This window comes from Periplaneta americana, chromosome 1 (genome assembly GCF_040183065.1).
Source record: "Periplaneta americana isolate PAMFEO1 chromosome 1, P.americana_PAMFEO1_priV1, whole genome shotgun sequence".
In the NCBI taxonomy this organism is placed as follows: Eukaryota; Metazoa; Arthropoda; class Insecta; order Blattodea; family Blattidae; genus Periplaneta; species Periplaneta americana.
Window position 1 is genome coordinate 26,687,972 of NC_091117.1, and position 14,015 is coordinate 26,701,986.

Here is a 14,015-nt window from a genome sequence, read left to right on the forward strand (position 1 = left end):
GTATCGGTAATCGTCTGCTGTGTACGTAGAACCGGCAGTGTGCTATTGGCTGATCTTGAGCAGGGGGCGGAGAGGGGTTAAGAGTAGCAAGATGGGTGTATTGTTTTAAAACCCCGTCATCTTAAGAGGGGCGTTAATAAGTGTCATTAAACTTAGAGAAGAGAAATTGCAAGTACTGGTAACATCTGTCCATGACGTATATGTTTATTAATTTTCAGTTTTATGTAGCAAACGGCGACATGTTATTTACGAAACAAGATACGGTATTTATTAATTTAAAAGTCCAGAACCTCAAATAGGCTGGGGAAATGAGTCGAAAAAATAGTGAGGTAAGAGTACTAAACACTGTAGTTTTCAATGTAATACTGATAATATTATCTTATTTATGTCTGTAAAGTACATGGTTTTTATGCTATGAATCTATTAATACCTAAGGAAATCTATAGTAACCTCGTAAACCTAACCCAACCTCATCTTTGTTTACACTAGTGTGAAGATGAATGGTATGAGATACAGCAGCGATTTGAAAAGGAAGGATTGGATTATGTTACTCTTTGTTCTGAAGAACGTTTACTACATGTGTGGAGATGGTTGGTGGATGCAGAGAGCAATTTGCGAAGTTCAAGAAGGCAATTGGATAAATTGCGTGATCTCAGGAGTGAAGAAATGGAGGTAGGCTTATGTGTTGTGCTGGAAAAGTATTTGGATAGAAAACTCTTTCCATGTTTAGGAAGACCTTAGTTCGTATAATATTATAAATTCTTGAATTATATTTCATTATTTCATGGATTGTTACTCATACATGATTATTTTATCCTCGATTTCAGGAGATGGAGAGCTACATTGGACATATTCGGGACCTTGCAGAGAAGCGTGCTGATCACCTTGAGTCTGAGACTTTATCATTGCGATCGAAGCTTGAGTCTTCCCAACAACAAACTGCAACTCTGGCGACATTGCTGGAGAAAAGTGGGCTGCACTGCATTGCTGACGAGTCACTGGGTGAACAGGTTAGACTTTGCATAAATTACCTGTCTTAGAATAATACAACCAGTAAGTAGTGTAGGCCAATTTATAAACAAAAAAGTGCCCTGGCTCTGGGTTTTCGGTAATACCAGTAGTAGTTGTCTTCATCGTCGTCTTCATCATCTTCATCACAATTTCCTCAGTAATACTTAGGGAATATCAGACGAAATTACATGGTTTCGAATCTAGATATTGAGGTTGTTAGGTCTGCAGAGTAGACCTCATTATGAAATTCTTTAAATATGAATAAAATATGACGTTTTATAAATGTAAAATTTGACAGTAATATGACAATCATTAAAAGTGCCCTGGCGTCGTCTGGCCTCGAGAAATAGTACACTGGCGCCGCCAGGACTGAAATACACCCCTGAATACTAAAAAAAAAATAGGCATCATCATTTTATACAAGACAGATGTACATCAGAATTGGTTCTGTGTGTAAAAGACAAAAGGTCAAGACAAATCAATGTGAAAAAATTCTTTTCCATTAGTTTAAGAAATTGAGTTGTAGTAATGTGATTTGCGTTCTTTTCTTTATGTTGTGGTAATGGTTAGGCTCTATAATTACGTAAATACGTAGGGTGACCAGACATCCGGATTTTGCGAGACAGGCCCATGTCCCGCTTTTTTTTAGAATTTTGTGAGCATCCGGCTGGGTTTTTACTATAAAGCCAAAATGTCCGACTTTCTGCCTTTCAACAACATAATGTAAGCCTACCAGATATTGAAATACAGTAGGTATTATCTTAAATCTGAGTTCGAAAGTTCCGTATGTGTTTCTGTCATTATATGAAAAATATGTTGTTGTTGTTTTGTAATGCCAGGCGTTTGATAATAAAGTCATTTGACCTCTTGCACTCCAATATTTTTCAAAGATAGTATCATGACCAGCCACTGAAGCACAGATTTTGAGGTGTTCCGAATCCATTTCTTGGTTTGAGTTGCACAATGGGCAGTTAGGGGACTGATATATTTATATGAAAAATATGCATTTATGAATTCTGTGCTCTAAAAGAATTTGTTTTGAAGAAGATGAAGCATTTTTCTTGGAAACAATAGATTTTCAGTAGAGTAGGCTACATTTTATGAGCAGGTTGTGAATGTTAAGTGTTTCCAAACTTTGCAGTAATTCTTTTTTTTCAATAATTGCGCATAATGCCTATGTTGAAAGGGTATTTTCACTAATCAATACCCAATGGTCAGATGAAAGGAACAGACTATCAGTAGAAGCAGTAAAGGGTATTGTAACAGTGTAGTATAATTTGAAGCATTTTATATGTAAAGAATTTCACGCCTATTTATTGAAATCCCCAAAACTACTTAAGACATCTCCTCTTCACAGAAGTATGAACAATTAAATTGTAAGATTAATAACAATGGATAGCTTTGGTATTGTGTTTGCCTATTGTTTTTGTTGTTCTCATTGAATGAAAAGAATTTAACCCCTTTACTCCCACTGTTCCCAAATGGGAACATGCATTATTTACGGCGTAAATGATTTGAGAGGACCAATAATCATCTTATTTTGTTTCTTATGTGTCAATAAGTAGGAATATATAAGAAACACCATTTTTAATAAAAAATAATTTGGGCATAAATGGGTTAATATCAATTCTGAAATATTTATATTCCAATCATTGAAAGTGTCTTGGGATCAAATGGGTTAATATCTTGTCAGACTTTTTTTTTTCAGAATGTCCTGCTTTTTCCTTTACATGTCCTGCTTTTGAACATTTTAATCTGGTCGCCCTATAAATACGTATTTCTAATTTACTAGTGAAACATATGCCCGTTCAAAATTATTTCCAAATTAGGTGATTTAGATTTTTTAAGTACATTTTTTTTTTACATATTTTGGCATTAAGAATACTTAAATACATAGTATAGCATATTTACTTATAAATACATATTTTCTTTATTTTTGAAGAAAATATATTCTTGGATTCCCACATTCATATACAGACTTTTTTTTCCTGTGGAAACAGTATGTATGTATATGTGTGTGTATGTATGTAATGCCTACGCACTTCACTTGCGTGATTCGAGTTCGACATATATCGGATAGATGGCAGGACTGTGACTCATTTTCAAGTTGCATACCACTTCAGTGGGCCACACTATGCATGATGTGTACGTATCTGTGGAGAGTTATGTCATGTACTAAGGTAAGTGAATATGCAAATGTAGTGTGGAATAGGTGAGGATGATGATTAAGATGAAGAGAAAAAGAAAAATCTGGTGCCAGCATGTAGCCTACTCTTGTCAAATAGCATCAAGGGGGCCACCAGGCTTAGTGTTCCCATATCAACAGTGACATATATCTTCTCTTCGAATGCACTGAGGAGAGATTTGGGATTTAACCCAGGCATAGGCTATTGGTGCACAATTTAGTGATTAGAAGATGTTCACTGCCACCTCTCCTAGTTCCGAGTTAGAAATTTTACACGAAAATTTCTGACCCTGCCGGGAGTCGAACCTGGGTCGGCTAGTCTGGAGGCAGACACGCTACCACAGAACTAACTCAGCGGACACAAACGAAATGTTACTCATATTTTGTAATATACATTTTTTTTAAATATCATGTTATCATGTTTCATGTGTCTTACACAATTCAAACCTGACACTGGAAAGAATTCTAACTCTGATATATACATTATAGAACTGATTTATGAAAGCTTAAATGTGAATAATAGTCCAGAGATTTTCACCAATATTCATTGTTAATTTATTTTTAATTTAAATAATAGCGGTATTAATAATAATTTAATTTAAATAACATTTAAATAGAAAAATAATATTTAAATAGAAAAAAAAATTATAATTTTTTTATTTTAAGCATGTACCTATTTTTTAACTTGTAAGTATATGTTTCGTCAATTTTAAGTACATAATGTTTCCAATTGAAATTTTATAAGCACATATTTTTCACTTTTTAAGCACATAAAAATACAAATGTATGGAATTTGAAGCACATAATTCGATGGAGTTCAGGTAAATGGGGTTGTCATTTTTTGTGCAAATTGGAGTTTTGTTCCTCAGGTGAATATACAAGTTAAATTCTACAAACGGGCGTGCGAAAAAAAAAATAAAATAATAATAATAATAATAATACTAGCATTTGATGTATTTCATTGTGTAGAAAATTATTTCCAAAAGGGTCCGAAGTTTAATTTTCATTTATCTCAAAACTCACTTTTATGACTTATCTCCCTTTACCCAAAACACTATCGAAATATTCAAGGCGTAGTAATGTTAAAAATTGTTTATGTAAAAAAATTTTAAATAATTAATAAGTGAATAATGTACACTAAATAAATGGGTTCATAGCTGACTTAAGCACTCTATAGTAAACTACATTATAATATAGATTTTTGCAGAATACAAGGAGTTACTAACACAAGTATTAGATAATAGTACATTATGCAACGAGGATATAATGATACTAATTAAGACGCGAGTATGTTTGTTTATGAAACGAGCGCAAGCGAGTTTCATAATTTTCATATGAGCGTCTTAATTACCATTATAGGCAAGTTTCATACGACTTTTTATGCTCGACAATATTTCTAACTTGAAATTATTCAGAAGTATTCATTTTATTCGTATCTAACTGAAGAGTGGAAGTGACCTTGTGCATTGCTCATAAATTGTGAGATGTGCGCAGACGCGAAAGTATTGGATTTCCAGCCTCCGTGACGTTTCTCTCGTTGTCTTTCGATTGCATATCCAAGAATAATCGAAAACCTGAACTTTAATGAATAGGTGTACTTTAATGACATGCATTAAAGGACTGCTACCAGGTGTATAATTACTACATTTCGGCAAGGTCGAGCATAAAATAAATTAAAGACACTGAAATATAAATGGGTCCAAATGAAACAACTGAAAGGTAATAACAATTGAAGACCTCCCTCGAAAAAGGGTGTAACATCGGATTAATGAAATATGTGACTTCGAATTTGAAAGACATGTTGGTTCAGAAAAGTGTGAATACAATTAATAATTATATATAATAATAAATTTTTCAGTCAAATACACTTTTCAATTTGTGAGGTCAGATAATCTGTTACATCACATTATTTAGTACGAAGTCACTAATATTTTCGACTTTAAAAAGTCATCTTCAGGTGCATGAGATGCAAACAATATTTAAAATTAGGTGATAAGTTAATCTAGCAATTAATAACATGGTAAGTAATGCACGTACTGGCATTTACAATTATATAAATTTCGTGCCTCTTGAGGTAAACTGTACATGGTAAAGCTGAACACTGATGCTAGATTTTCGTGTGTATATAAGACAAGGAGAAGGCACAACATGATATTAACCTTATACAATTAAAGGCTAAGTATTCTCATTAGATCGTATCATTAAAATTAAATTTGTACAGTTTGATTTTAACTATGAGTCTAAAACATGTAACGTCTGGTGAAACACGCCCCCTTGTCTGGATGCAAACAACTGAACAACTATACAACTATGGCATTCACCACGACGAATTAGACTGCGTGCTCTCCCACCAACAGCATTTGCATCACAGCTTCTCCATCTCCTTTAAAATTATTACATTATATTTAACATTTTCACATAGTTAATATCAATATTGTTTGCATCTCATGCACCTGAAGATGACTTTTTAAAGTCGAAAATATTAGTGACTTCGTACTAAATAATGTGATGTAACAGATTGTCTGACCTCACAAATTGAAAAGTGTATTTGACTGAAAATTTATTATTATATATAATTATTAATTATGTGACTTCGGTTGAAAAAGTAATTTTGAAGCATTCATTTATAACAATAAATGAATGCATCCAATAACTGAATAAATTTGTATTCTTGATTAATCAAATAGTTCTGCTAGTAAATATAGGACTAACGAAATATGCCCCTGAAATTATTTTCCTTTATCCTGCAACGCGTATTATAGAGTTGTTGGTTACACCCTTATTCGAAGGAGGTCTTCAATTATGAAACAGCACAAAGTACATATTGCACTATGTCATATAGATTTTTATGTTGTAAATTGTAACAGTAGCACAGGATCCGCCAGAAACAAATTACTCATTTTGAAACCCGGACTGTTCTAGATGAGATGTTTGACCACACATACATTTAAATATGTTCCATTGTTCAATGCAGTTCAAAGTATTTTAGTTACAGTGGAATATTGGGCGAGTGATCATTGCATCTTTGCAGGGGCGATTTCTCAGGGCATGCTATGCTTGCTGCGCAAGCCCAATATTTTCGTAGAATGTGTATTTCTCAAAATGGCGTTACATACATTAAAATTTATTTCGATTTTTGGAATACTGTATAGGCGTAATACCATCCACAGGTTGCACACCGCAAGTATCGCAACGCTTGCTCGTTTCTCGGAGCTACAGGAAAGACGTAGAAACAGCGAGAATATGATGCGCGCGCAAATGCCTTCCTCCTTGGTCCGTCCAAGGTGCACATGCTTCTGTTATGTGTTGTTTGAAGCTCTGGTCCGAGAGCTACACCAACGACTATTTAACATTGCACAGAGCAGTATTGACAGCGGGAATGTGCTGTGATTTGCGAGTGCAATGTAAATGTATGAGTGGAATGCATGTGTTAGCTGCTGCATGCATTATTAATTCTTAAACATTAATTTGAAGTATTTCAATGAGTTCGGAATTGTGTGTTACTGAAACCTTATTATTAAATCCATTTTCCCGAAGACTATTCAAGAGAAGACAGACATTATAGAGAATATGTGCGCTCGTTCAGTGCAGCTCAATACAACAATGTGTATTGGTTGGCAGGGTCCAAAAAACTAAATAAACTGTTTTGTTGGTCATGTTTGTTATATTATATCGAACTTCTACATCTGATAAGCGAATATGATCCATGACTCATAATGATTTCATAATTATAAAATAAATTATTTATGTGGGTCTGATTATTTTTATTAATTATGAATTATTATATCCTCCCATCTTCCCTATGAATAAAAGAGCAAGCCTAACTTTCGTGACTAGCATTCGCTCCTGCATCTTTGCTACAGAAAGATGTTTTAAAGAGTGATGATTCTGTTGTAACATAGACAGGAACAGACAAGTTTCAGATCAGAAGACAGTCACAAGGTGGGTTCATCAATTTGGAACAATAGCATTTATATCAAAGAAAATTCCACCTGGTTATACACGTACAATTCATCTGCAGGAAATATTGCTAGAGTAAGGGTATGTGCAGATGGTAGTCTATGGTGTACACACAGACTGGAAACTGTTACAGAAAACCTTAGTAGTTGTCATAATGGGCTTCATTGAGTTAGCATGCATCTCGGTTCTTTGTGTTGGATATTGTCAACCAAAGGCGATTTTGAGTGCATCCTTTCATCAAGCAGTAGGTATTTATTGAAGGGTCAGTTTCATAAAATATATCTAATTTGGAAGCTCATCCTGTTAAATTCTTTAATTATTTTAGAATATCTATTAACTCTTTAAACAAGATTCTACTTTAGTTGGACCAAAGATTACACATTAGAGCACAAATATGAGGAAACCTGCCTGTTAGTCCAGAAGAAAGATTGGCAGTAATCATTAGTTAAGATATTTTTATTCAATTCACTTCACAAACTTGTTCCCACAACTTTTTTATCCTCGTATTTCTATCACTGTACTCTGGTGATGCCATGGCATACAGAGCAGGTCGCTTTTCGACCTCCATAATTAAGTTTCTGTATTACGAGGCGCGTCCATAAAGTAACTTTCCCACTCGTCCCACAGCTAGCAAACCATATGTTGCGCGAAGGGACTGCGTGTACGTGATAGAGTAATGTCCTGGCATGGCGCATGCGCTAGCGGAACTTCCCGAGTGCTCTCAGTAGCTTCTTTGCATTGGTTGAAGATGGACGTTCCTATTCCAGCTCCCGCCGCATGTGTAGTGTGGTCAGTGATAAAGCACCGATTGAAATTGATCATCAGCTGTGCCAGATCTATGGGCAAGCAGGTGGTGCGTTGCTGCTGTAGACAATTTTCAGCAAGACGCCAAAACGTGCATGACGAGGAGCGCAGTGGGAGGCCAACCATCATCACAGACGACCTTGTGGAGCAACGCACCATCTGCTTGCTCATGACGTTAGGCCCGTAGACCTGGCACAGCTGACGATCAATTTCAATCGGTGCTATGCCCTGTGCATTCAAACACTTTATCACTGACCGCACTTCGCATGCGGAGGGAGCTGGAATAGGAGCGTCCATCTTCAACCAATGCAACGAAGCTACTGAGAGCACTCGGGAAGTTCCGCTAGCGCATGCGCCATGCCAGGACATTACTCTGTCACGTACATGCAGTCGCTTCGCGCAACATATGGTTTGCTAGCTGTGGGACGAGTGGGAAAGTTACTTTATGGACGCACCTCATAATATCACTTGAATACAATATATAACTTTCACGTGATAAATAGAACTAAGTTACAGATACCTAGTTGACTAGTTTCGACTTGAGAGCATCTTCAGAAATGCTGTGGTCATGGTCTTACGTCTTCTGGTGTCTTCACCCCCGGTGGGGGGTGGCTCCCAAACTGAAACTAGTCAATTTGGCATCTATAACTTAATTCTATTTAACACGTGAAAGTTATATATTGTATTCAAGTGGTATAATAGTGTTAAAAGTTGTGTAATCAAGATATCTTAATTTTGTATTAATAATTGTAGACATTTTGATACGTGCATTGTTGTGCTACATAGCTATACATTTTGTATTTCCAAATTCTAAAGTTAGGCAGCACCATTTCGTAATGGAAATCTTGCATATGTATTCAGGGGAAGGTATGATTGTCTATATGAACTTCATAAGTTGTAATAAGAGACAAGGTCTGTTAACTTCTGATGTCTGTCTTTTGCACCGTAACGTAAGCTCTCATAACATTGACCAAATTTCCTGCTTTGTAATAGTGTTAAAATATTACGTTAATCTCCAACTTCTGTTACAATAAAGTTATTCCGAAATATACGAAATCTTAAAAGTTGAATGAGCAATATTTCAAACATATTCAAACCTGTTTTAAGTGTTTCGACAGTCACCCAGTGATAGACGTGTCACTATATTTTCTGTCACTGCTAAGGAATAATCTTACATCTAAACAGTGTAATTTAAAATCTTCTATTAACTTTACTTAAATTAATACACCTAAACCAATAATAAAAATAAATAAATCCTAATTTGAAATAACGTTTCATTTTCAGTGATACGACTGTCGAACAACAAAATACTTCTGTCTGCACGTACCCTAAGATGTGCTTCATGGTATAGTTCACAGTTTTCTGTTATTCGTCATTTGTAAGTCTTCAACATTTCGAACCATATATTTTACCAAGACTCTCACCTACATAGGCCTATATAAGGTGCTATTGTTGAAGGAACTATTGTCACGAGATTTAGGAACTTGTCGAAATTTCTATATTCACCTTTTTGCAGATGATGAATCAATATTCAGATTTCCTGAACAATCTTGTGATAACTGACAAGCCTCGGTTTCATTTAAGTGGGTATTTAAACATACAGGGTTTTAATTACTGGGCTCCTGAAAATCCTAGTCATTTTCGCGAAAGACTGCTTCATGATAATTTTGTGATACATGATACAGAGTCTCGTATTACCTACAAACGACAACAAAAACTCTGCCACAGTTACAACAGACTGATATATGATAATGTTACAAGAATTGGTGAGCACAGAACTGCTTAAGGCCAACTCCTGCTTAGTGGAATTAAACCGAATCGAAACGAAATTTCTGTTGCTGCGAAACAAATCAAATCAAATCAAACCTAACCGAACCAATCGTGTTATAGTTAAAATGAATCGCATAATAGTTTTAGCATAGCTATGTGAAGGGTCGGAAAAATAAGAAATAAATATCGAAAATAAGAAAAGGAAATACTGAATTCATGATATTTTAACTAGATACATACATGAAGAATTTTATACTTTGACTACTATCTTATGAGAGACAAAACAAAATTTCGTTCTATAGTGCTTTTTCGGATTTTAATTTTTACCTGATGTTTCCATTAATTTACTTATTTCGCTTCAAACATTATCATGGGCACAATTATTACAGTAGTACAGCTGTGTTTTGTCGTAAAATAGCAGATAATTCTGAACAAAATTTATTAACTTTTCTTCGTCCATATTATTGAATTGTAACTTTCTCTGTACATACTATTTCAGCAATAACTTTCAATAAACAAATTATGCTACCAAAAATGGATATGGCTCATTTCTTTTTTTCCACAGGCTTCAACAGAACATAACTATCATACCCCAAACAAGAAGTTCTTCCTGGCAATGGAATAAATATTCTAACTTATGAATTCTGTTCGGTTCGATTCGACGAGCCACTTTCTGCTATCTTCTATTTAAATACATTGAGAAGAGAAATTCTGTTTGATTCGATTCCACTAAGTGGGAATGGGCCTTCACAAAGAATATCAACATTGAGTGACTGTGGATTCACCAGAATGGATCAACACCCACAAAGTCGGAGCATCTATGAAAACTTTGAGAAGAATATTCTCAGATCATATTATCTCTTGGTTTGGCAATTTAAAATGGTAGCCCAGATCTGATTTATTTTCATGTGATTTTCTTTCTATGGGATTTTCTAAACTCCAGAGTTTATTCAAATTGGCCAACAGACATTCATAAATTGGACAACATTCACTCTGACTGAAAGAGTACATCTCAGTGCGGTATAGGAAGTAATGGAGAACATGTAAAATCGAATAGAAAGTTGTATTTACCAACAGTGGTGGTCATTTAATGCACATAATTTTCAAAGTATGAGTATTTTCATTACTTTTTTAAATGTTGCTTTTAAACTTTGTGCATCAGTAACACATATTTATAATTTATACCAGTAAATTTCATTTTTAAAATGAGAAATTGTTTCTGGCGGACCTGTTGATTGCAGATTTTGAGTCATGACTGACGAAACGCACATGTAGGTCCATGTTCTTTATTTCCAGGTGGCGTTCCTGATAGCAGACAGAGCAAAACTGATGGAAGAAATAGAGATATTGAAGAAACTAAAAATTTCCAACGGTGTAAATGGATTGAGCAAAGAAGGGGATTTATTATCTGAAATAATCAAGGTCTGATATATCTTTGTATCTCAACATATTAATGTAAATATATTTTTTCGTTAAAATTGTTAAATTCTGTAATATGTAAAGTTAATGTAAAAGAAAACAAAATGTTGAAACATATAGTAGAACCCCATTAATTCGAAATAAACGGGGTGGAGCCATCGGCAGATTTTCAGGGGAGGCAAGGGAGGCTGTGCCTTCCCTAATATTTTACCAGAAGACAATATGACCCTATTAATGCCAGCTGAATTAAGATCACAGATAAGTTATAACAAATTACGAAACATTTTTCCTTTTATATTAATTTTACTATTCACTACGACTAAGATGTAAGTTATGTCAAGTCGACCACATGCAGTTGGTGATGCCCGCTCGCTATACTGTAGATAGCACAAATAATTCGTACTGAAAAATAACAGACAGCGCTGTAACCTGTATAGTCGACATCTAGCATTCTGCAGTGTCTATGCGAGAGCAGGAGAGAGGAGACAGCTACATGACGCTACTCCCCGGTAACCATGACAACAGCAGTTCAACCAATAAGATAGCTGGTTAGCGGAGTGTTTAAACTTAACTAGAACGCATGAGGAGAGCCGAATTTGGAGATGTCCTACCCACCGCTGACAACTGTACTGCTTACAGTTACGACTGCTTTTCGGCTGCATTGAGAAGCTCTCTCTCTTTCTCCTTGATTTTAGAAAATTGAGTCACGTGTTGTTTGTTTTCTCTCCCTGCGTAAAAGTTTTCTTTTATGTTGGTAGATTTTTTCTTGTTTGCGGGTGTTCCTGTCATTTTTTTCTTTCGTGTTATGAAATTTATGTGCACAGTATGTTAAATATATCGAGAGTTTGGAAACAAATGCAGATTTGTCTCTAGCTTCTTCTAGTACCAGCTGTTCAGTATGATGTAATCTAATTGATGAGTCGAGTAAATCTGTTGTACAAGTAGGCTATGTAATAGTAATGAGCAAACCCCAGATTCTTAGTTCCGAATCAATTTTGTTGCTATCTCGTTACTCTCGAAATATTGCTTTTCTTATTCGTTTTATGTAACAACAAGTAACATTCTTAAATTTAATATGACCTAAAAAGACCTAATTCGTAGGTTAGGACTTAAAATGTCCTAAAGAAAGCAATCTGTACCAAGCCATTGTAATATATTAACAGTGTGTTTATTTTTATTTTTTTCCCTGTAAAATCGTATAAATTCCAAAACATAAGATTTAAAATCCTAAAACATAGATTGGAAAATCTAATTTTAGTTTCTTAAAACCTATAAATTCTGCACTTGGTAATGAGGTACGTCACAGGCCTTATATTTTTATATTCTCATCACTCACGTCTTGGCCTCCTCAACTTTCAAATTCACCGTCCGCCACTGGGTGGAGCTATTTTGGATAACATGCTTTCTATTCATATAATCCATGGATATTATGTTTGGTAGCTAGAGAAATATGCTATAGTATTGATATGCATGCATTTTTTTGTATGTACTTTCTCCACTTAAGTATAGCTGACATGTGCCATAGCTTTCCTCTGGGCCACAGCACAAATATACAACCTCCTGTCTTATTCAAAGGAAAGTTGTTGCTGTATCATTCGGAGGTAACCGGAGGTCTCCAATTGAAAGCACATGAACCTAATCATGCATAGCACTGCTTCTGGGACGACCTTTCTTTCCTCTTCCAGATGATATCCAGTCTAGAATTTTTCTCTGAAGCTCTTGATCTGACATTATCGAATATGCCCATACCATTCTAACTACTTATATTTCACAAAACTAAAATTGAAAAGATAAAGTATATGATTATGTCTCGTGACCAGAATATTTACGAAATGAAAACATAAAAATTGGAGATTTATCCTTTGAAGAGGTGGAAAAATTCAAATATCTTGGAGCAGAAGTAACAAATATAAATGACACTCGGGAGGAAATTAAATGCAGAATAAATATGGGAAATGCCTGTTATTATTCGGTTGAGAAGCTTTTGTCATCTAGTCTGCTGTCAAAAAATCTGAAAGTTAGAATTTATAAAACAGTTATATTACCGGTTGTTCTGTATGATTGTGAAACTTGGACTTTCACTTTGAGAGAGGAACAGAGATTAAGGGTGTTTGAGAATAAGGTGCTTAGGAAAATATTTGGAGCTAGGAGGGATGAAATTACAGGAGAATGGAGAAAGTTACACAATGCAGAACTGCATGCATTGTATTCTTCACCTGGCATAATTAGGAACATTAAATCCAGACGTTTGAGATGGGCAGGGCATGTAGCACATATGGGCGAATCCAGAAATGCATATAGAGTGTTAGTTGGGAGGCCGGAGAGAAAAAGACATTTGGAGAGGCCGAGACGTAGATGGGAGGATAATATTAAAATGGTTTTGAGGGAGGTGGGATATGATGATAGAGACTGGATTAATCTTGCACAGGATAGGGACCGATGTGAGGACGGCAATGAACCTGCGGGTTCCTTAAAAGGCATTTGTAAGTAAGTAAAATTGAATTTGGAACGTTCATTCCTCTTTTTATTGCCTCATTTCTAATTTTTCCCAATTTAGAATGTCTTGTGAACCGTCTTGAATAATCCATTTCTGTACTAAGCAGTTTAAAAATAATATTTTTCTTCAACTGCCATGTTTCTGCTCTTTATGTTGAAGTACTTCGAATAATTTATTATAAATTTGCAGTTTGGTATCTTTTGTTATATTTTTGTCCCACAATACCCCAATCACTCCAATATTGCTATTGCTGATTTTCCTTTCTGTATCGGATGTTTTATATCAATCTTTTGCCTGTCATTTTGATTGATTTTGATGTCTAAATACTGATATTCATCACAGCCTTCGATACAGCTTTTTCCGTTTTCC

At 35.1% G+C, this 14,015-nt stretch overlaps 1 protein-coding gene across 1 annotated transcript in view; it reads left to right on the forward strand.

Annotated features, from left to right (window-relative positions):
* LOC138692793 (flagellar attachment zone protein 1-like) overlaps positions 1–14,015 on the forward strand; it is a 26,292-nt gene continuing 12,277 nt past the window's right edge. The window contains exons 1-4 of the mRNA XM_069816048.1: positions 1–329; positions 490–672; positions 828–1,010; positions 11,027–11,152. Coding sequence (XP_069672149.1) covers positions 309–329; positions 490–672; positions 828–1,010; positions 11,027–11,152 — 513 coding nt within the window. The 5' untranslated portion in view covers positions 1–308. The remainder of the gene's footprint in view (positions 330–489; positions 673–827; positions 1,011–11,026; positions 11,153–14,015) is intronic.